General features: G+C 35.3%; 1 protein-coding gene across 1 annotated transcript in view; it reads right to left on the bottom strand.

Annotated features, from left to right (window-relative positions):
• The window catches only part of LOC141404609 (acyl-coenzyme A oxidase 1-like), a 48742-nt gene that overhangs the window by 15260 nt on the left and 7974 nt on the right, over window positions 1-25508 (bottom strand). Inside the window, exons 4-7 of the mRNA XM_073988075.1 lie at window positions 25044-25449; window positions 24362-24868; window positions 24029-24293; window positions 23588-23966 (exon numbers count right to left, since the gene is read on the bottom strand). Of these exons, the coding sequence (XP_073844176.1) occupies window positions 23682-23966; window positions 24029-24293; window positions 24362-24868; window positions 25044-25449 (1463 nt within the window). The 3' untranslated portion in view covers window positions 23588-23681. Of the gene's footprint in view, window positions 23967-24028; window positions 24294-24361; window positions 24869-25043; window positions 25450-25508 lie in introns of the transcript that reaches the window.

The following is a 25508-nucleotide window of genomic DNA, read 5'->3' as shown; positions in this document are numbered from 1 at the left end:
TTGTCTCAATTTGAACTTCTATATCTCAAAAACGGTAAAACCTACGAAAATATCATAAAAGTCAATCTTGTGGAGAATTTTCACAGCTACAATATTTTTCTTAGGCCCATTTACATAGAACTCGCGGTTTCCAAGCAAAATAGTGAAAACCTAAAAAACCCCTAAAAATGTGAACTTAAATCGCGATTTATTTGAAAATCCCTCCGGCGATTTTTTTTTGTTTCTTGAGATTTCTCATGGGCATTCTAGTTTCAGAATCTGCAAAAACTTCCCAGGTGTAAGCACCTTCCATTTAAAATTGGTTAAGGCACACCGTGTGGATCTGACTCAACAAAACGCACTAGGGCTTTTGTACTTTGGGCCTGTACTTTCAAAAATCCTCACTTCAAATTTTTTGCACAAGAATACCTTAAAAATGCTGCACAGTGTTATTTACCGGAAGAGATAGAGTCTGATTCAGAATTTTTTTTTACTTTTATTATAATGTTACAGAAGAAGCATTATATTTTTTTTAATTGGACTCGACACTTTGACAAACACTTTGATGGACTTTGGACAAACACTTTGATGGACTTAGTTCTATATAGTTTTGACAAATAACAATCGATCCTTATTGAACCCCACTTAATTATTCGGTTATAATATGCTAAATAATTTTAGAAATGGATCTTATTTTGAGAGACGCTCCTCTCGATAGTTACCGCGCCCATTTAGAGCTTTGTTAGGAAGCATGAACTTGTCCACGAAAAATAGGATATCACTGTAAACAAGATTACAAAATGTCCAGAGGATCCTCAAACAGTCTTTAAACTGCGGTTATGTATGACTTGTATGAGTGACCTGAAGATGTTGTCCAAACATATTCTCTTGGAACTTGATGTACTTTTGGAAGTAATTTTGCGAGTGGACCAAGATAGTCCATATTACGTTCGATTTTGGACCGAATCGGTTAGTCCCTTCGACCATTTTAGTGAAAATTGCGAACTTGGCGGAGGTACTGATATGACTTAAATTTAATTTGGACAAAACATTACGAGATCCATAACTTGGACCAAATCGGTTGATCCTTTCGAGAGTTATCATGAGTTCCAACCTGCCAGATAAACAGAGATACAGACGGATGGACGGTGGTGTAAGTACATCCATCATGTCTGAAAAGGATTTTGTCCAAACATATTTATGTGGAGTCTAAAATCATTATTTTGATGAAACCTACATATTTGTATCGTATCCTAGTGTATATAATCTCGTAACCTTAAAGTCTGAGGCTACAATTATACTTCGGTGATGATAAGGAAAAAAATCAAGTAACGCACAAAAATTCATTTGTCTTCATTATTTTCTCATACAGTTTAGCAGCAAATTTGTCTAAAATAGAATAACAAAATTTAGGCGATGCCAGTAAAACAAATTTCTATTTGGTTTTTAAGATGTAGTCCACGAAGGACCGACCCTTCATTCATTGTATCCAATAGACATTTTTTCATATACTTCCATTCCCACAATACTAAACTCGTTATTTTTGTTGTTACAGGATGAGTTTTAAGCCTCGAGAGCTCTGTATAGTTCGAATATGACATAAACTTGGAGTACATTCATTAAGGAATTCGCATTTGATAGTGGAATGATATGACATGAAGAAGTAATTCAGATTTCATTGAAAGTTTCTCTCAAAAACATCATACAAATACAATTTTTTAAAATATTTTCTTACAAAACTTGTTAACGATGTACATTTACTGTTCAGAAACTTAAGAAAATATAAGCTTTAATTTGAAATCTGCAAACATACAAACATTTTTATGAGAAAAAAATATAATAACTAGTTACAGCATCTTAACAAATTTTGTTCGACCAAACCATTTCGTACGTCCCTGGGAGGTACCGTTCTATGGGCGCTATATGAATACGTGGACTTATACCGACAAGTTTCAGATGTAACGTTTAATACCTTCAACCAATACTAAATACAAAATTTCAGCCATTTCGGTGGTATATTGAGGCCGCTAACTTCAAAATACCGAAAATCGGAAGGTACCGTTCTATGGGGTCTATATGAAGGCTTGTACCTGTACCGACAATTTCATGTGGAAAGTTTTATAACCTCAACGAAGACTAAACACCAAATTTCAGCCAAACCGGGATGTATCGTTCTATGGGGGCTATATAAAGGCGTGGGCCTATAGCGACAAATTTCAAGTGGAAAGTTTTGTACATCCAAGGAAGACTAAATACAAAATTTCAGCTATTTCGGTGGGATACTAATGCCGCAAACTTCAAACAAGTGAGACAAGGCTATAGACGGGTCGGGGCCGACTATGTGATACCCTACACCACTACCCCTGTGCATAAGCTTTTGACCGGTAAAATTCAAAATATTAAAGTTGGAATAGCTTAGCGCCTTTGCTCTGAATGTCTTCATTAATACAGGTCAATAGTGTTGAAACGCATTTAAGTGCATCGTCTGTACATCTCAAATAAAACAAGTAAAAAAAGTATCAGTCGGCTTTGCCGACAGATATATACCCTCAGCCTGTGTGGATTGAAACACTTTTTTCTCAAAAAAAAAAAAAAAAAAAAAAAAAAAACTTATGTATTTAGGGTAACCCCCATATATTTTGGTTATAATACGAGTATTGGTCAAAATGAAAATATTTAATATAGATGTAGGGATTTTCTTAAAGTTTAAGTTACTTTGCAAAAATTCGCAAGAATGGCCACTAGTACCAAACTGAAGCCTAGTGTCTGTAGATTTTAAAACTGTATAGACTTTTTGCGGAAATTTGCGGTTTTGGCAGTTGTGACCAAAAGTTTAATTCCCTTTTTTAGTTCTTGAATTTTTATTTTTGGAATATTTTTAGGTAATTTTATTATTCTTTCTTACATTTAGTTTCAATATAATGTTTTTTGTGCTATCAGCGATTTCTATGGTCATGAAAACTTAGAGGTGCAATGAAAACTCGCGAAAGAAAAAAGTGGGGGGTATTCACTTTAACAAATAACTTATTTTATTTTTAGGACACCACGCTAAAAAGGGGAGATTCTTCCCCGCACTGAGAACCAGACAAATGTGGTTATATCTTTAAAAGTACCAAGAAAAGGATGGTAATCCTATATGGAGGCTGTGGTCAAAAGTGGACCGATATGACATTTCTTGGTGTCATATCGGTGTTCTGAAGTCCGTGTTCATTATAAAAACTTATTCGCTTAGAATATTTGGTTGACATCTGCCTAAATAAATCGATATTGACAATTTTTCGCAGGGAGGTTTACTATGCACTAACAACTCTTGGTACCGGATTACAGCAAATTCGTTTGAAAAATATGTTGGTAACAGTAAAATACTTCAATCAGAATGATTCATTACATGGCAACCCCCCAAATTTTTGGACCTAGGACTGCAATATTTTACTTATAGTGTTTTTAGGCCACTATGACCCATTGATAACAATTTCAGTTCGATATATTATTTAGAAGTATTTTTGTCACACCTTCCCATGTATGTGCCACCACTGGGGGGGGGTGGTGTTTTATAGATAGGGCTTTTGTACCATACTTGCCTAAGAAAACATAATATCGCTGTAAACAGGGCCACTAGGAAAACCTTCGGTAAGAATTTCCAAAGGATTCTCGAACAGACCCTTAACCACACAAAAATGTTGAACATTGGTACCCCAAGGATTGGACCGATTGGGCCCACAATTTGGGCCGTATTGGACAAAATATTTAGAGATCCAAAGTTTGGACCCAAGCGGTTGCTAGGTTTATGAGATACCATTTTAGCGAATATTTTCGAACTTTGTGTGGGAGGTACCGGAAGGAGTGGACCTATAAGCAACACCTTCGAATTGTATCTAATATTCAAAGAAATATTACGATATCCAAAGTGTGGGCGAACGCAGTATTCGATTCGAGCTCTCCAGCCACTACACAGGGTGCCATAGGGGTTTTTACGCCTTCCGGACTGTTTTCTGAAGAAGTATGGACTTGCCCCTCAAAAAGTTTTTACTGTCGTAATTGAGACAGTGAATGCAAGTTGCTTCAACAAAAATCAAAGTGATTCGAGAGCAGGACTTTATGAATTTATCCGAAATTTTGTGTGGGAGGTACCCAAAGGAATGGACAAATATCGTCCATATTCGAATCTGATCTATATCTGGTAGATATATTAGGATGTGAAAACTTTCAATAATAATAAACATTCTGATCCAACTCAACAGTGATCCTCATAAAAAATTTCAATAAATTTAGTATTTCCAAAATCAATCAATCCTACACCCCAACAGTAACCTTAATTCGAAATTTCAGGATTCCAGCTCTATCCGTTCACCCAAATATAAATTGTACCAAATTTAGTACTATTTAGTACTTTTCGTACCCATAAGTACGAATTTCCAAAACTACCTCAATACTACACTCCATAAGTTATCTTAATTTCAAATTTCAGGATTACAGCTCTATCCGTTCACCCAAATCTAAATAGAACAAAATTAAGTACTATTTAGTACTTTTCGTACTCACAAGTACGAATTTTCAAAACCACTTCAAACCTACACTCCATCAGTAATTTTAATTACAAATTTTAGAATTCCATTTCCAATTTCTAAATTAATTATAATTAATTATAAATTTCCGGATTCCAGCTCTATTCGTTCCCCCAAATCCAAATTGTACCAAATTTAGTACCATTTAGTACTTTCCGTACCCACAAGTACGAATTTCCAAAAATACCTCAATTCTACACTCCATAAGTTATCTTAATTCCAAATTTCAGGATTACAGCTCTATCAGTTCACCCAAAACCAAATAGAACGAAATTTAGTACTCATAAGTACGAATTTTCAAAACCACTTTAAACCTACACTCTGTCAGTAATCTTAATTCCAAATTTCAGGTTTCCAGGTCTATCAGTTCACCCAAATCCAATTTTTACCAAATTTAGTACCATTTAGTACTTTTCGTACCCATTTGTAAGAATTTCCAAAACTACCTCAATCCTACACTCCAAAAGTAATTTAATTCCAAATTTCAGAATTCCAGTTCCAGAAAATTTCAGGATCTAAATTAATTATAATTAATTATAAATTTCCGGATTCCAGCTCTATCTGTTCACCCAAATCCAAAATGTACCAAAGTTGGTACCATTTCGTACTTTCCGTACCCATAAGTACGAATTTCCGAAACCCAAATCCAAATTGTACCAAATTTAGTACCATTTAGTACTTTCCGTACCCACAAGTACGAATTTCCAAAACTACCTTAATCCTACACACCAAAAATAATTTAATTCCAAATTTCAGAATTCCAGCTCTATCCGTTCACCCAAATCCAATTTGTACCAAATTTAGTACCGTTTAGCACTTTTCGTACCCATAAGTACGAATTTCCAAAACTTCCTCAATCATTCACTCCATTTGTAATCTTAACTCCAAATCTCAGGTTTTCAGCTCTATCCGTTTACCCAAATCGAAATTTTACCAAATGTAGTACCATTTAGTAATTCTCGTACACATAAGTACCATTTCCTTATAATAACACCACTTCCCAAACTTGATTCCCGTACCAAATTTCAAGATTCTAACTATAATCGTTCAAAATATACAACTGGTACAAAATGTAGTAACTTTAAGTACTTTTTATACACTTAAAGGTCGAATTTCCAAAAACCCTTTAGTACATAGTTCTAACTCTCTATCAGTGACCTTCATTCTAAATTTCAGAATTCTAGCTCATCCCGTTTGCCTAATGCAAAGGGTACCATATTTATTTATTTATTTATTTATTTATTTATTTATTTATTTATTTATTTATTTATTTATTTATTTATTTATTTATTTATTTATTTATTTATTTATTTATTTATTTATTTATTTATTTATTTATTTATTTATTTATTTATTTATTTATTTATTTATTTATTTATTTATTTATTTATTTATTTATTTATTTATTTATTTATTTATTTATTTATTTATTTATTTATTTATTTATTTATTTATTTATTTATTTATTTATTTATTTATTTATTTATTTATTTATTTATTTATTTATTTATTTATTTATTTATTTATTTATTTATTTATTTATTTATTTATTTATTTATTTATTTATTTATTTATTTATTTATTTATTTATTTATTTATTTATTTATTTATTTATTTATTTATTTATTTATTTATTTATTTATTTATTTATTTATTTATTTATTTATTTATTTATTTATTTATTTATTTATTTATTTATTTATTTATTTATTTATTTATTTATTTATTTATTTATTTATTTATTTATTTATTTATTTATTTATTTATTTATTTATTTATTTATTTATTTATTTATTTATTTATTTATTTATTTATTTATTTATTTATTTATTTATTTATTTATTTATTTATTTATTTATTTATTTATTTATTTATTTATTTATTTATTTATTTATTTATTTATTTATTTATTTATTTATTTATTTATTTATTTATTTATTTATTTATTTATTTATTTATTTATTTATTTATTTATTTATTTATTTATTTATTTATTTATTTATTTATTTATTTATTTATTTATTTATTTATTTATTTATTTATTTATTTATTTATTTATTTATTTATTTATTTATTTATTTATTTATTTATTTATTTATTTATTTATTTATTTATTTATTTATTTATTTATTTATTTATTTATTTATTTATTTATTTATTTATTTATTTATTTATTTATTTATTTATTTATTTATTTATTTATTTATTTATTTATTTATTTATTTATTTATTTATTTATTTATTTATTTATTTATTTATTTATTTATTTATTTATTTATTTATTTATTTATTTATTTATTTATTTATTTATTTATTTATTTATTTATTTATTTATTTATTTATTTATTTATTTATTTATTTATTTATTTATTTATTTATTTATTTATTTATTTATTTATTTATTTATTTATTTATTTATTTATTTATTTATTTATTTATTTATTTATTTATTTATTTATTTATTTATTTATTTATTTATTTATTTATTTATTTATTTATTTATTTATTTATTTATTTATTTATTTATTTATTTATTTATTTATTTATTTATTTATTTATTTATTTATTTATTTATTTATTTATTTATTTATTTATTTATTTATTTATTTATTTATTTATTTATTTATTTATTTATTTATTTATTTATTTATTTATTTATTTATTTATTTATTTATTTATTTATTTATTTATTTATTTATTTATTTATTTATTTATTTATTTATTTATTTATTTATTTATTTATTTATTTATTTATTTATTTATTTATTTATTTATTTATTTATTTATTTATTTATTTATTTATTTATTTTTGTATTTATTTATTTATTTATTTATTTATTTATTTATTTATTTATTTATTTATTTATTTATTTATTTATTTATTTATTATTTATTTATTTATTTATTTATTTATTTATTTATTTATTTATTTATTTATTTATTTATTTATTTATTTATTTATTTATTTATTTATTTATTTATTTATTTATTTATTTATTTATTTATTTATTTATTTATTTATTAATAAACTTTGCAATAATTCTTTTTTGTACTTTTCGTACCCTTTTTTTATTGAATTCAAAAAATATGCATTACAATTCATTTTGTGTAGCCCCAGCGCCACATGGACATAATTCCTTCTAGGACGAATATCCAAAAACCCGGCCTTATCTCACCCCAACACAGCAACAGCAACCCACAGTTAAACTTTCAACTTTCTAGCTTCAGCGGTTTCGTCTGGGCGATGATATATCAGTCACTCGCTCACTGAGCTCTTTTATATAGATAAGGTATATTTATATATTTGTTGTCTATAAGAAAACTTATGAAAATGGCATTGGAAGAAATAGCTTTGTTCGTTATATACGTAGTTGCTTATAACCGTAGTTCGTTATATCCGAATTTATCTGTAGAAATCTTTGCTTTATCTCACTTTTACACATAAATAATTTAAAAAGTTAAAAAATCCTTTAATTCCGCTTTTATTCATTTTATGCCTCAAAAACAGGGCAAATTTCCTATAGTGCAATGTGTTCCAGATTTCATTAGAACCAAAAACCATAAAATGAACACGGACAGGAAATAGAACAGGAGACCCAAGAGGCCGTTTAAACCCAATATTCCTAGAACATGAAAGATAATTGTGGGCGCTCTAGCCCCATTTCCCCCTTTAAAAAAAGTAAAGTTACGTACTTAAATTAAAAACACAATTTTTTATTTTGTAATTCATTTAATTATGAACCAAAAAACTCTTCGTTGTTTCACAAAAAAAGAAAAATAGCTTTAAATTCATGTAAATTAGTAGTGGGGGTAGTGGGTATTTTGTTTTTGGCATGATACCCACTACCCCCACTTCCTTATTATTGTAATAAAATTAATCATTAGATTTTTCTCCCTCTTCAGGGTTGTTGGTGGTGGACCCTGCTGGTGGGGGGTTCGAGTTGTTGGTGGCAGATCCTTCTGCTGGGGTGTTGGGGTTGTTGGTGGTGGACCCTGCTGGTGGGGTGTTGGGGTTGTTGGTGGTGGACACTTCTGCTCCTCTACCGCCTCGTCTACCTCTTCCGCCTCTGCCTGTAAAGCCACCTCTGCCTCTAAAATTGTTCATAGGCCGGTGGAATTTGAAGAGGCCTGTCACCGTATTATAGGAGGCAAAAGTTGTTTGTGCCAGTGCAGCCCTTTCTGCTGGGGCGTTAGGGTTGCTGATGGTGGACCCTGCTGGTGGGGTGTTGGGGTTATTGGTGGTGGACCCTTCTGCTCCTCTACCGCCTCGTCTGCCTCTTCCGCCTCTGCCTCTAAAATTGTTCCGCTTCAATTTCCACCGGCCTGTCACCGTATTATAGGAGGCAAAAATTGTTTGTGCCAGTGCAGCCCTTTCGGCTGCTTGGCGGGCTCGCCGTTGCCGCAACCGGCGGTTTTTGCCCTCCTTGATTGTTTCCTCCTTCGTAGGTTCCTGTGAAAAAGGAAATTATTAAAAAATCGTTTACCCGAAAAACTAACGTTTTTTCGGCATAAACTTAACCTAAAAATGTGAGTGAAATTCAATGTGCTTAAACGCCATTTTACTCACACTTTTAGGTTAAGTTTATGCCCAAAAAAAATTGTTTCCATATCGTCGCCCTTTCGGGTTAACTAGTGTAAAACAATTTATTTTCACACAACACAGATTTTTTTATTATTATACAGACAAATGTTGAAAAAAATATGACTTACCATTGCTTACCAATGGATGCAGATGGATGGAAAATACCAAAAGAAGGAAGTGAAGAAATTAAATTTTAAAATGGCGGACGCAACGATAACAATGATCATTTTTCATAACGGGAACATTACTAAAAATTAGTACATAACTTTATTGAAGACGGTAAATTATCTGGCAAGTATTAAGAAACACCATTAACATTTTCTGCTTAAGAAAGTTTGTAGGTAACTCAAAAAATGAGCTAGTCCCGGACCACACTAGAGTAATTTCAATGAAATTTTGACATGAAATTTTTCATTTATTGAGAAAAACACATAATTTCAAGAAACTAGTTTACATGGTTTCATGTGTTCTGCAATTTTGCTTTGTTGCAATATTCGTGTGAAACAAACATGCCGTTTTATTTTACATTTTCTTTTACTTTTATGTCAACATATCAGTGAAATTACTCTTAGTGTGGACGGGGACTTACAGAATCTCACTACAAATGGTCTTCATTAATGCAGGTCACTTTTGTTCAGTATGTTTGAAGTAAGAAATGGATAATTTCGATGTACGCCGCCAGACAGTCCGAAAAACTTACTACAGTCACACCTTTTTACAAAAGCAATTGTATTTTTGAAACTATCAGTTCGCATTGAAGTAAGCTCGAAGTGAGTAAAGGCATAAGAAAGGAATAAGAAGCATGACTTTCTGTCTGGAATCATTTTTGGTAAAAGACTAAAGACCAAGTTCGACCTAATAAAGAAATGCCTGAATCACATTTGAATTAGGTCGAACTTGGTCTTTAGTCTTTTACCAGAAATGACTTCAGCCAGAAAGCCATGCTTCTTTTGTGTCGAGGCCTTCATTATACCCTCAGCATTTATGCTAAGGAGGGCAAAATGTGCCTCAGCGAAATAATGGTTTTAGACCACAAGTATGTTTGGACGAAATGTGTTTCAGACGATTTGGAGTAGATTTAGCAATGTGCGTCCGTCTGGCTGTTGCGCACGATAACTCACGAACGGATCTACCGATTTAGTCCAAAATTTGGCCTTCGTAATATGTTGTCCAAACTTAGTTTAAGTTCGAAGATGGGCCATATAGGTCCACTCCTTCCGGTACCTCCCCCACAAAAGTTCGAAAATGTTCGGAAAATTTGTGCGCACGATAACTCTTGAAGGAAGTAACCGATTTGGTCCATACTTTGCACATCGTAAAATTTCTACCAGACTTAGACGAGGCTCCAATAGGGACTCAATCGGTCCACGCCCTCGGGTATCTCCCAACCAAAATTTCAGAAAATTTCAGTTTAGGACCTGCTCTCGAATCGTTTTGATTTTTATACCCTCAGCCTTTAGGCTAAAGAGGGTATTTACACTTTGATACGACCAACAAGTAAAAAAGTGTCAGTCGGCTTTGCCGACAGATATATACCCTCAGCCAAAGTGAAGCGAAACTTTTACCTCCGGACAGATAGAATGTATTTCAGGTCTCTTCAGAATTTGGCCCTTTTTGGACATTTGAACTTGCCGACAATAATGTGGAATAGGAATGAACTGCGCTAAGACACAAATGTTGAACTTTTGTAGGGCTGGTACTCTTAGGGAGGACCTATATTGGCCATTTTAGAAGTTTAACTAAATTTTGATAAAATATTAGGAGATCCAAAGTGATATATTTTAAATATTGGGGAGAAGTACCGAAAGCTGTGGACCGGTATTGCCCATGTGACTAAGTTTGGATATAATATGACGAAGACCAAATGTTGGACCAAATCGGTTGAACAGTTCGAGAGTTATCGTGTTCTTCGACCGCCACATATGGTGACATAGGGTTTTTTTACACCTTCCGGGCTGTTTTCGCAAGAAATATGGACTTACCCCTGAAAAAACTTTTACCGTCGTAATGGTGGTAGCGTATGCAAATAGCTTCAACAAAAATCCAAGTGATTCGATAGCAGGTCTTAAAGTGAACTTATCCGAAATTTTGTGTGAGAGGTACCAGAAGGAGTAGACAAATTTAGTCCATATTCGAACCTGATCTATATCCGGGAGATATATTAGGATGTGCAAAGTATGGATTACATCGGTCACTCCTTTCAAGAGTTATCGTGTGCAAAATTTTTCCGAGCATTTCTGACGTTCTGTGGGGGAGGTACCTGAAGGAGTGGACCGATATAGCCCATCTTCGAATTTAAACTATGTTTTGGTAAAATATTACGAAGGCCAAATTTTGGACCGAATCGACAGATCCGTTCGAGAGTTATCTTGCGCTCCTACCACTACACAAGGTGTCGTAGGGGCTTTTGCAACTTTCCGGCCATTTTCTCGGGAAGTATGGACTTGCCCCTGATGAAACTTGTACCATCGTATAGGGAACAGTGAATACAAGATGTTACAACAAAAACCAAGGCGATTCGAGAGCAGGTCCTAAACTGAACTTTTCCGAAATTTTGTGTGGGAGGTACTCGAAGGAGTTTACCGATTGAGTCCATATTGGAACCTCATCTAAGTCTGGTAGAAATTTCATAATGTGCAAAGGATGGACCAAATCGGTAACTCCCTTCAAGAGTTATCGTACGCACAAATTTTCCGAACATTTTCGAACTTTTGTGGGGGAGGTACCGGAAGGAGTGGACCGATATAATCCATCTTTGAACTTGAACTAAGTTTGGACAAAATATTACGAAATCCAAATTTTGGACCGAATCGGCGGATCCATTCGAAAGTTATCTTGCGCTCCAACCACTACACACGGTGTCATAGGGTTTTTTGTAACTTTCAGGCTATTTTCTCAGGAAGTATGGACTTGCCCCTAATAAAACTTACAGCGTCGTATAGAGGACAACGAATACAACTTGCGTAAACAAAAATCAAAGCGATTCGAGACCAGGTCCTAAACTGAACTTTTCCGAAATTTTGTGTGGGAGGTACCCGAAGGAGTGTACCGATTGAGTCCATATTGGAACCTCATCTAAGTTTGGTAGAAATTACACGATGTGCAAAGTATGGACCAAATCGGTTATTCCCTACAAGAGTTATCGCGCGCACAAGTTTTGCGACAATTTTTGAACATTTGTGGGGGAGGTACCTGAAGGAGTGGACCTATATGGCCCATCTTCGAACTTAAATCGAATCTGGACAAAATATTTCGATACCCAAAATTTGAACCGAATCGATTGATCCGTTCGAGAGTTATCGTGCGCACCAGCCAGCCAGACAGACAGACAGACGGACAGACAGACAGACGGACGGACATTGCTAGATCTACTCAAAATTGTCTGAAACGGATATCGTACAAACATACTTGGGGTCTAAAACCATTATTTCGATGAGGCACATTTTTGGTCGTATCAAAGTGTAAATACCCTCTTTAGCCTAAAGGCTGAGGGTATAAAAATGTGCCTCATCGAAATAATGGTTTTAGACCCCAAGTATGTTTGTACGATATCCGTTTCAGACAATTTTGAGTAGATCTAGCAATGTCCGTCCGTCTGTCTGCCTGTCTGTCTGGCTGGCTGGTGCGCACGATAACTCTCGAAAGGATCAATCGATTCGGTTCAAATTTTGGGTATCGAAATATTTTGTCCAGATTCGATTTAAGTTCGAAGATGGGCCATATAGGTCCACTCCTTCAGGTACCTTCCCCACAAATGTTCAAAAATTGTCGCAAAACTTGTGCGCACGATAACTCTTGTAGGGAATAACCGATTTGGTCCATACTTTGCACATCGTGTAATTTCTACCAAACTTAGATGAGGTTCCAATATGGACTCAATCGGTCCACTCCTTCGGATACCTCCCACACAAAATTTCGGAAAAGTTCAGTTTAGGACCTGGTCTCGAATCGCTTTGATTTTTGTTTACGCAAGTTGGATTCGCTGTCCTCTATACGACGCTGTAAGTTTCATTAGGGGCAAGTCCATACTTCCTGAGAAAATGGGCCTGAAAGTTACAAAAAACCCTATGACACCGTTTTAGTGGTTGGAGCGCAAGATAACTCTCGAACGGATCTGCCGATTCGGTCCAAAATTTGGCTTTCGTAATATTTTGTCCAAACATAGTTTAAGTTCGAATATGGGCTATATCGGTCTACTCCTTCCGGTACCTCCCCCACAAAAGTTCGAAAATGTTCGAAAAATTTGAGCGCACGATAACTCTTGAAGGAAGAAACCGATTTGATCCATACTTTGCACATCGTGAAATTTCTACTAAACTTAGATGAAATTCCAAAATGGACTCAATCGGTCCACTCCTTCGGGTACCTCCCACACAAAATGTCAGATAAGTTCAGATTAGGACCTGCTCTCGAATCGCTTTGATTTTTGTTGCAACAACTTGTATTCGTTGCCCACCATACGGCGGTGCAAGTTTCATCAGGGGCAAGTCCGTTCTTCCTGAGAAAATAGCCCGAAAGATGCAAAAAGCCCCTATAACACCGTGTGTAGTGGATGGAGCGCAAGATAAATCTCGAACGGATCTGCCAATTCGGTCCAAAATTTGGCCTTCGTAATATTTTGTCCAAACATAGTTAAGGTTCGAAGATAAACTATATTGGTCCATTTCTTCAGGTACCTCCCTCACAAAAGTTCAAAAATGTTCGGAAAAATTGTGCGCACGATAACTCTTAAAGGGAGTGACCGATGTGATCCATACTTTGCACATCCTAATATATCTACCAGATATAGATCAGGTTCGAATATGGACCATATTTGTCTACTCCTTCTGGTACCCCTCACACACAATTTCGGATAAGTTCACTTTCATTTTTGTTGAAGCGATTTGCATTCGCTTCCTCCATTACGACGGTAAAAGTATTTCAGGGGCATGTCCATATTTCTTAGGAAAACAGCCCGAAAGGTTACAAAAATCCCTATAACTCTCGAACTGTTCAACCCATTTGGTCCAACATTTGGTCTTCGTCATATTATATCCAAACTTAGTTTCATGGGGTCCACAACTTCTAGGACGATATCACTTGAATGGGGCAATTTGGTCTAAAATTTAGATCTCCTAATATTTTGGCAAAATTTAATTTAACTTCTAAAATGGCCCATATCGGTCCTCCATAAAGGTACCTCCCCCACAAAGGTTCAACATTTGTGTCTTAGTGCAGTTAACTACTAATCCACATTTTTGTCGGCAAGTTCAAATGTCGCAAAAAGGCCACAAAATTCTGAAGAGACCATAAATACATTCGATCTGTCCGTGGGTGAAAGTTTCACTTCACATTGGCTGAGGGTATATATCTGTCGGCAAAGCCGACTGACTCTTTTTTACTTGTTGTTATAAAAACTTGAATTCACTGGCCCGCTTACGACGGTACATGTGTCATTAAGGGCAAGTCCATACTTCCTGAGAAAATAGACTGAAAGGTACAAATAACTCCTATGACACCGGGTGTAGTCGTTGGATAACTCTCGAACAAATCAACCGATTTGGTCCAAAATTTGGCCTTCGTAATATTTTGTCCAAACATAGTTTAACTTCCATCATAAGCCATATCGGTCCACTCCTTCAGGTACCTCCCCCACAAAAGTTCAAAAATATTCGGAAAAATTGTTCGCACGATAACTCTTGAAGGGAGTGACCGATTTAGTCCATACTTTACACATCCTAATATATCTACCAGATATAGATCAGGTTCAAATATGGACTATATTTGTCCACTCCATCAGGTACCACACAAAATTTCGGATAAGTTTACTTTAAGACCTGATATCGAATCACTTTGATTTTTTTTTTTTTTTTTTGAAGCAACTTGTATTCGCTCTCTCAATTACGACGGTAAAAGTTTTTTTCAGGGACAAGTCCATACTTCTTGAGAAAACAGCCCGAAAGGTGTAAAAACCCCTATGGCACCATATGTAGTGGGTGGAGAGCACGATGACTCTCGAACTAACCGATTTGGTCCAACATTTGGCCTTCCTGATATTTTGTCATACTTTCATTTCGATGATAGGCATTACCGGCCCACAACTTCCGGTAGTTCTCCCGAATATTTAACAAATGCCACTTAAATGGTATGCACGATATCTCTTAAACAAATTTGGTCCAAACTTTGGATCTCCTAATATTTTGTCCAAATTTAGTTTAACTTCTAAAATGAGGCACCTTAGGGAACCTCCTCTACAAAAGTCCAACATTTGTGTTTAAGTGCAGTTTAAGGTCTGTTAGAAGATCCTTTGAAAATCCAGGAAATGCCACAAAATAATGAAAATACCATAAATACATTCGATCTGACCGTAGATGAAAGTTTCAACTCACATAGGCTGAGGGTATATCTCTGTCGGCAAAGCCGACTGATACTTTTTTACGTGTTTTGTAATGAAAGTAGTTGCATGTTGTGTATAAGTATATATCTAAATCCTATAGACATAGTCCAACTGAAAATATATTCGTAACTTTAACTCACCAAACTAAAGTAAACAAGTGAGAAAAGTCTATAGTCGGTACTGGGCCGACTATGTGATACTCTACACCACTACCTCTGTGCACAATTTTTTCACTCGAAAACATTTATTTTAGGGAGATACGAAAGTTTTCACCTATCTGGCTTTTATACCAAATGACTTAATGCGATCTGAACCAAAATAATTAATATTTTTAATTTTATATTTGACTATGGAATGGGAAAATTTCGTGATGATCCGATCAAAATTCCGACCTGTAGTGTGATTGCAGAAAAAGTGGAAAAAGGGATGTATTACCGACTATTGCGATATCTCTATTATTTGACCACCTACGCCAACCTACTTTGCATACTTTTAAAGATGGGATTTTCTACTTTCTTAGTCGGGCTTTGCTTTTAGATGGTGCCCAACCAAAGGTGTGATATGTGTCATTGTAACTAAAATCGAAAAAATGAGAAGTTGGGTTCTATTAGCGACTATTGCGATATCTTCGTTGTGTGACCGCATACGACAACCTACGTTACATCGTTTCATAGGCGATATTTTCTATATTCATTGCCAAGATTTGTTTTTTATGTACCACTTATAGACGCTGAGATATTTGCTTTGGAATAAAATGTAGACTTTTTCTTCAAATAACTTTTTTGCTCATTCCGACTAATTATTATCCGACCATCACCAAAATCAAAATTGCGACCTGTAGCGTGATTTCCAAAAAAGTGGAAAAATGGGATGTATTACCGACTATTGCAATATCTCCGTTATTTGGTCACCTACGCCGACCTAGTTTGCATCATTGTAAAGATGGGATCTTCTACATTCATAGTCAGGCTTTGCTTTTGAAAAGTCCCTAACGAAAGCTGTGATATTCGTCATTATAATTAAAATCGCAAGAATGAAAATTTGGGTTTTATTTGCCACTATTGTAATATCTCCGTTGTTTGATCACCTACGAGAACTTACTTTACATCATTAGAAAAACAAGTAAAAAAGTATCAGTCGGCTTTGCCGACAGAGATATACCCTCAGCCTGTGCAAATTGCAACACTTTTTTCACAAAAAAAAAATTATGTATTTAGGGGGTTTCAAAATTTTGGTCGTATGAACCGACAAAAATGTTGTTTAGGATAAAAGTTCAAAAATTTTGCGGAAAAGGTACTTTAAGGAATGGACCGACATAGACCATGGGGGTGCCATAGGGGGTTTTTACACCCTTCGGGCTGTTTTCTCAGGAAGTATGGACTTGCCCCTGAAACAACATTTACCATCGTAATTGAGGCATCGAATGTAAGTTGCTTCAACAAAAATCAAAGTGATTCAATAGCAGCTCTTAAAGTGAACTTATCCAAAATTTTATGGGGGAGGTACCGGATGGAGTGGACAAATATAGTCCATATTCGAACCTGATCTATATCTGGTAGATATTATGAGAATGTGTAAAGTATGGACCAAATCGGTCACTCCCATCAAGAGATATCGTGCGCACAATTTTTTCGAATATTTTTGAACTTTTGTGGGGTAGGTACCTGAAGAAGTGGACCGATATGGCTTATCTACGAACTTAAACTAAGTTTGGAAACAATATTACGAAGGCCAAATTTTGGCCGGAATCGGCATATCCGTTCGATAATTATCTTGTGCTTCCACCCATAAACATGGTGTCATAGGGTTTGTTTTTCAACTTTCAGGCTATTTTTTTCAGGAAGTATGGACTTGCCCCTGAGGAAACTTGTGCTTTCGTATAGGGGACAGTGAATACAAGATGTTGCAACAAAAACCAAGGCGATTCGAGAGCAGGTCCTAAACTGAACTTTTCCGAAATTTTGTGTGGGAGGTACTCGAAGGAGTTTACCGATTGAGTCCATATTGGACCCTCATCTAAGTCTGGTAGAAATTTCATAATGTGCAAAGTATGGACCAAATTGGTTACTCCCTTCAAGAGTTATCGTACGCACAAATTTTCCAAACATTTTCGAACTTTTGTGGGGGAGGTACCGGAAGGAGTGGACCGATATAATCCATCTTTGAACTTGAACTAAGTTTGGACAAAATATTACGAAAGCCAAATTTTGGACCGAATCGGCATATCCGTTCGAGAATTATCTTGCGCTCCAACCACTACACACGGTGTCATAGGGTTTTTTGTAACTTTCAGGCTATTTTCTCAGGAAGTATGGACTTGCCCCTAATGAAACTTACAGCGTCGTATAGATGACAGCGAATACAACTTGCGTAAACAAAAATCAAAGAGATTTGAGACCAGGTCCTAAACCGAACTTTTCCGAAATTTTGTGTGGGAGGTACCCGAAGGAGTGGACCGATTGAGCCCATATTGAAACCTCATCTAATTTTGCTAGAAATTACACGATGTGCAAAGTATGGACCAAATCGGTTATTCCCTACAAGAGTTATCGTGCGCACAAGTTTTGCGACACTTTTTGAACATTTGTGGGGGAGGTTCCTGAAGGAGTGGACCTATATGGCCCATCTTCGAACTTAAATCGAATCTGGACAAAATATTTCGATACTCAAAATTTGAACCGAATCCATTGATCCGTTCGAGAGTTATCGTGCGCACCAGCCAGCCAGACAGACAGACGGACAGACAGACAGACAGACAGACGGACGGACATTGCTAGATCTACTCAAAATTGTCTGAAACGGATATCGTACAAACATACTTGGGGTCTAAAACCATTATTTCGATGAGGCACATTTTTGGTCGTATCAAAGTGTAAATACCCTCTTTAGCCTAAAGGCTGAGGGTATAATGATATTTTCTACTTTTATTGTCAGGTCTTGCTTTTGGTATACCCCATATAGAAGCTGAGATATTCGCTTTAGAAAAAAACGATGTCTTGTTATCTACATAAGTTTTTTCCCGACCCCTGAACATTATCCGACCATTACCAAAATCAATAGGGTTCTTCCCCTCCGGGACCCTCATCAACACCCAAAATTTGGTGACGATCCGATCAAAATTGCGACCTGTAGCGTGATTACAAGGTTTACATGGACAGACGGACAGACGGACGGCCACACATAGCCAGATCGACTCAGCTCGTCGAGACATTCATTTTGGTATATATAAGTATGGGTCTACGACCATTATTTCGATGCGTTACAAACTTCCGTAAACTTTCAAACGATACCCACTTTGCAGTAATCGGTTCTGTAGAACCGGGTCTAACCCGGTTTTTAAATTTGGCCTTTCGGGTCTAATAACCGGCGAACCGGATCCGCAACCGTTGAAAATTATACATTTCCGTAATCAGCGCAACAAACACTACCTTCGGACAAAACTTGAAAAAAATCGGAGAGTTTTCGTTGGGGTCGTTCCCGTTGGGCTTTCGATTATACATGTGGGTTAAATGGGCTATTTTCGCATAAAATGACTCTAACATTGAATAACTCTACTAAACACACTCCGATTTTGTTGGAATTTTTTTAGAAGATAGCTATAATTTCGCTCTTCAAGAAAATATATATTTTTTGGGGGGACAGACCCGATTACTTCGCTTATTTTAGCCGGTTCGTCTGAATATGTGCATATTTCCCTTATAAGTGGTTCAAGAATGGTTCCTTCTAAGAAAAAAATTATAAGGGTCAAACTTGTAGGTAATTTTTCTGTCTACAATATTTACTTTAGTCACTTTTTGATTAGATCAACCGTTTTCAAAAAATAAATCCGAAAACCTAAAAACCCTTAAATTTTGACCTTTGACCCCGAATAATTTTTTTTGCACACATGGGATCGATGGGGACTTTTAGGACGTTGCTTCTAATGGCAAACCCTAGCTCTCCACCAAAATTCAGCTTTGTGGGAATTTTTGTTATTTTAATGTCTATTTTGACCGGACTAAATACCGAAAACCGGGAATTACTGTTCTATGGGGCTATATGAAGGTGTGGACCTATACCGACAAATTTCATGTGGAAAGTTTTATGACCCCACCGAAGACTAAGTACCAAATTTCAGCCATTTCGGTGGGATATTGAGGGTAAAACCTTTAAAATACCGAAAATCGGGAAATACCGTTCCATGGGGGCTATATGAAGGCGTGGACTTGGTATAGGTCCAAATTTCATGTGGAAGAGTAAATACCAAATTTCAGTCATTTTGGTGGAATATTGAGACAACAAACTTCCAAATGCCGAAACTGGGGGTTTACCGTCCTATGGGGGCTATATGAAGGCGTGGACCTATACCGACAAATTTCAAGTAGAAAGTTTTATGCCCCCACCGAAAACTAAATACCAAATTTCAGCCATTTCGGTGGGATATTGAGGGTAAAACCTTGAAAATACCGAAAATCGTGGACCCATATAGCCTTTTTTCAAACATCCTAGGAGTAATAGAAACTGCTATGCAAATTTATAAAGCTCTACTCCGAATAAAACTTTTGCATCCACATTTCGGTTTGCAAATGTGACAAAGAACCCACGAAATACTTGACTCCTGGTTCATCCATCTGCTTTGTCATCACCACTGAATTGCCGTCAGGTCCAAATGCTTTAGACGAATTGAATAATACTGTGGCAGGTCATCACTCACCGTAAACTGTGGACGTTCGAAAAAATAGGTCAAAATATTGAAAGGTGTACTCGTGCCCCTAAAGACGAAAATTTCCCCCATTTTAGAAAATAAGGCAATTTTTGGACATTTCTGGAGAAAGAAATAACTATTTCTCGAAAACTATAACAGATATTGTGTTCATTGTTTTTTTGTTAGGTAGGTAGGATTGTTGCCGTTTTAATAAATTACCTTAGATACTACTTTTTTTTTTTTGAAATTCCAACTTTAGTGGAATTGAACTTTTAGGGAGCAACATGAAACAACCAGACAGGCCTTGTGTAATTTTACACCCGTTCCGTGCGTTTAAAACTTTTTTAAATTTATTGAAACTGACCGTTCAAAAGTTACAAAATGTTTACCAGGAAAAAACGGTTCAGAACCACTGTGCGCCGTACAGAAGTTAAGAAGTCGGGCGATGAGGATAAGAAGATGAACCGACACAAGAGAAATAACTGGTTGCCAAGTCAGGTCTAAGTCAGACAAAGTGACACGATGAACAATGGCAAGCGAAAAATGGCAGTCACAGCTAATCCTGGTGAGAGCATCCTCGTTTACGGTGTAAAATGTGGAGCTATGTGTCTGCTCAGAAAACGCTATGTCTCTCTACACGCAGAAAAATATATGTTAGAAACATGTTTGTATCCAAAGTTATATTTGTTTGGGACTGGTTGCAAACAAAAATATATGTTTGGATCCAAGAATAATTTATTTGTGTCCAAACGAATATGTGTAAAATTTTGCAACATATCTCAGTTTCATTTGTTTGGGAACCAATATATTTTTTATGATTTTTATCAAAGAGAGTAACAACAGGGCTCTTGCGGATGCGGAATGCTGTTTTATAATAAAGATCTGTGTGGTGTAAATGCGGCCAAACATGTGTGTTTCGTGCTTCTTTGTTGTTAACCAACGTAGCAAGCGAATAGGAAAAGAAAAAAATGGTATGAATTATGTTGATCTTTTTTCTTCAGTTTTCTAAATACAAACGTTGAGTAAAGACGGTAAAGCTGGTGACTAAATCAGTGTTTTGTGCTTTCTTAAAGGAATGGTTGTTTTTAGTAAATTAAATGCCCAATAGACATTTTATAATTGAAATTTTATAATTGAATCAAAAATGGAAATATTTTGTTGGACAAGGAAGAAATCGCATTTAATATTGGTAATTACATCAATACATTTTTCATATACATACATATATTTATTAATATATAATTATTAATTTATATAATCATATAATTCCATATGCCGACTTTCCGCTGATGATTTCAAGTTTAAGGAAAATATGTTTTATTTCACAACTAAGGAGAAGCGTTCAACGATGTTTCTATATATTTTTTCTTTTTAAAAGTGTGACTTTTTATAAATTATTTCATTCCGCAATCTTTTGTCCAAGCTTAGTTTAAGTTCGAAGATGGGTTATATTGGTCCACTCCATCCGGTAGCCTTCGGGTACCTCCCACACAAAATTTCGGAAAAGTTCAGTTTTGGACCTGCTCTCGAATCGTTTTGAATTTTGTTGTAACAACTTGTATTCAGGCCCCCATACGGCGGTACAAGTTTCATCAGGGGCAAAACCATACTTCCTGAGAAAATAGCCTGAAAGGTTCAAAAAACCCCTATGATACCGTGGGTAGTGGTTGGAGCGCAAGACAACTCTGGAACGGATCTGCCGATTCGATAAAAAATTTGGCCTTCTTAATATTTTGTCCAAACTTAGTTCAAGTTCGAAGATAAGCCATATCGGTTCACTCCTTCAGGTACCTCCACCACAAAAGTTCAAAAATGCTCAAAATTGAGCGCACGATAACTCTTGAAGGGAAGGACCCATTTGATCCATAATTTACGCATCCTAATATGACTATATTTACCCATTCCTTCGGGTAACTCCCACACAAAATTTCGTATAAGTTCACTCTCAAAATAAGATCCATTCCCTGTTCCGCAAAACTTTTGAACTTTAATCCTAGTCCACATTTTTGTCGGCAAGTTCAAATGTCCAAAAAATGCCACAAAATTCTGAAAAGACCCTAAATACATTCGATCTGTCCGTAGATGAAAGTTCCAATTCACATTTGCCATTAGAAGCAATGTCCTAAAAGTCCCCATCGATCCCATGTGTGCAAAAAAAAATTATTCGGGGTCAAAGGTCAAATTTTAAGGGTTTTTAGGTTTTCGGATTTATTTTTTGAAAACGGTTGATCTAATCAAAAAGTGACTAAAGTAAATATTGTAGACAGGAAAATTATCTACAAGTTTGACTTTTATAATTTTTTCCTAGGAGGAACCATTCTTGAGATATAGCTGTTCTAAAAAACACATGATTTTTATGCACTTATAAGGGAAATATGCACATATTCAGACGAACCGGCTAAAATAAACGAAGTAATCGGATGTGTCCCCAAAAAAATATATATTTTCTTGAAGATCAAAATTATAGCTATCTTCTAAAAAAAATTCCAACAAAATCGGAGCGTGTTTAGTAGAGTTATTCAATGTTAGAGTCATTTTATGCAAAAATAGCCCATTTAACCCACATGTGTAATCGAAAGCCCAAAGGGAACGACCCCAACGAAAACTCTCCGATTTTTTTCAAGTTTTGTCCGAAGATAGGGATTGTGGCGCTGATTACGGAAATGTATAATTTTTAACGGTTGCGGATCCGGTTCGCCGGTTATTCGACCAGAAAGGCCAAATTTAAAAACCGGGTTAGTCCCGGTTCTACTGAACCGATTACTGCAAAGTGGATATCGTTTGAAAGCTTACATAGTCTCGTTACTTTAACCGGTTCGCCTCACAATTTTTATTTGACCTTTAGATCGCGATATCTCGAAAATGGTAAGTCTTTATTAAGAATCATAAAGACCACTCTTGTAGACAATTATTGAATCTACAACTCTTACTTTAGGCGGCTTTTGCTAAGTCTTACCGTTTTTGAGAAAAATTAAAAAAAACTGAATAATGCCTCCAAAAATGACCTTGGACCCCGAATAACTTGTTTTGCACACATGGGATCGATGGGGACTTTTAGGACGTTGCTTCTAATGGCCAACCCTAGCTCTCCACCAAAATTCAGCTTTGTGGGAATTTTTGCTATTTCCCCCTTATACGCATGTCTATTTTGACCGGAGTATAAAAGTTCCAGAAGTATTCTCGAACAGTACTTAAACTGTACTTAATCAAAATTTTTCTGAACTTTTGTGGGGGAGGTATCCAATATTGTGTACCGATATAGTTCAACTCCGAACTTCTCTAAGTTTGAAAGTAATATTACAATGTACAAAGTTGCGACCATACCGGTTGCTCCCTTCGAAAGTTATCATGTTAACCAATCAGCCAGACAGACCGACCCCTGGGCATGGTTTGATCGACACCAATTTGTCTAAAGTTATTTTTTAATGAGGCAAAGTTTCATTTAAAAATTATTTATTTAGTTGAAAAACGTTAAAATATTACAGACACATTTATCTACAACTTCGATTGTTTAGACTTAGCAGCATTTTCTTTCATGAAAGGTTTCAAATGGGCTTCAAAGAAATCAGGTACAGGTTTCTTATTCAAGGGGTGTTTGAGGGCAGCATCAAACAAACGTTCATAGACATTGCCGTCATAGCAACCTAAAGCTGAACTCAATATTGTATCAGAAAAATCAAAACCATCAGTTAGTGCCACAGCGTCGGGACGTAATTTTTTCAACACAACTTCAAGGCGTGTCTGCAGTGCGGATATTTCGTGCTCAGGAAGGGGAATAAACTGAAAAGAGAAAATATAGATTTTGTATAGAAACACAAATTCGAATAACGTCATTAGCTTACCCTCAAAATATCACCCAAATGGCGGAAGAATGTCTGAATCAAATGTAACTCCAGCATATTTTCCAAGACCTTTTGGAATTGGGGAGAACGTTGAGCCTTGTCAGCACCATATAACACTTGATTATAGAAATTGCCAGCAACATAGACACGACCATGCAATTCAGCTGCCTTGGAAAGTTCCAAACCGGTACTGCTGACAGCAACAGTTTGGCTTTGGCCAGCCTTCAAACGGGCACTGTAACTTTGGAAGGCTACACGAATGGATCTATAAAGAGAAAATGGGGTATGTAAATAATTTGTTGGTTCAGAAATTCCCGGGTTTGTTTGTCGTACCCCACACAAGCATATTGTATGGCCTGCAGTAGACATTCCCATGATCCATTCCACTGCGGGAATTTCGACATCTTTGAACATTCCGTAATGTAAGCCATTGTGGGCATTAATGGTTTACCAGCCAAAACTTGTGACCAATTCTTCATGAGAATTTTTCCCACTTGTAAATATAACACAGAATTTTCACCCTCATAGGTACAGGCCGGAGCAGCCCATGCGAATAGATTACCCAAATTACCGGCAGTCAAGTAGCCATGACCACCACAACCCTGACGTAGTCGTTCAATGCCATAGGTGGAATCATATGAGGTGGCAACTTTTAGAATACAGGCAAGGGCATGCAATTCGGGTAGACGTGAAAAGTCTTTGCGATAAACAGCCTCTGCAGTTTCTTTGTACATATTTTGCAAGTTTTGACCGGCAAGTTTATAGACCACAGCGGTGACAATTTCCGGGATAACTTTCATTTGTTGTGTTAAATGTTCGAGGATTTTGGGTTCAGGTTGGCTAAAATTAAAGGCAACAAAAAACGATATTTAAATGATAATTTTCACATACATTTCTGAAGGTTCCGGTACATAAAAGGATTGCTTAAGTTATTTTTGGTATAATATTAAAAGACAGAGGCGATTCTTTATTCTTTTATCAGAAATGACTTGTGTACCGAGGCCCTTACACTTACTCTTCCTCAATGGGACTCTGACGTCTGATGACCGAATAACGTGTAACAATTGTGGCAGCCTGGGCCAAATAGTTGGCATTTTGACGGGCCACCATGCAGCGCACAAATACCATGGGGAAATATGAAACCTGTGAGACGGGACTCTTAACAAAGGTACCATCCGGCATAACTTGTTGATGTCGCATCAACATATTCATGCGTGGCACGCGATAATTCTTCAAACCCAAGAATCCATTGTTAACACCATTCATGCCCATTTTCTTGCCAATTTCTCCCACATGAACACCCGGCAAAGGCATGTGGGTTTCTTCATCGCGTATTTGGGTGACAAACATGGCCATACCCTTGGGTTCATTGTCAATATGTAACTGGGCCACAAAGATGCAATAGTTACAGGTTTGACCCACTGAAAATATGAAAGATATTCAATATCCAAGGGGACCAATAGTTCTTTTTAAAAACGAA

This window comes from Musca autumnalis, unplaced genomic scaffold (assembly GCF_047663935.1).
Source record: "Musca autumnalis isolate F117 unplaced genomic scaffold, ASM4766393v1 scaffold_5, whole genome shotgun sequence".
Lineage (NCBI taxonomy): Eukaryota > Metazoa > Arthropoda > Insecta > Diptera > Muscidae > Musca > Musca autumnalis.
The sequence above is the reverse complement of the archived record's forward strand: the minus strand, read 5'-3'. Positions and strand labels throughout refer to the sequence as shown.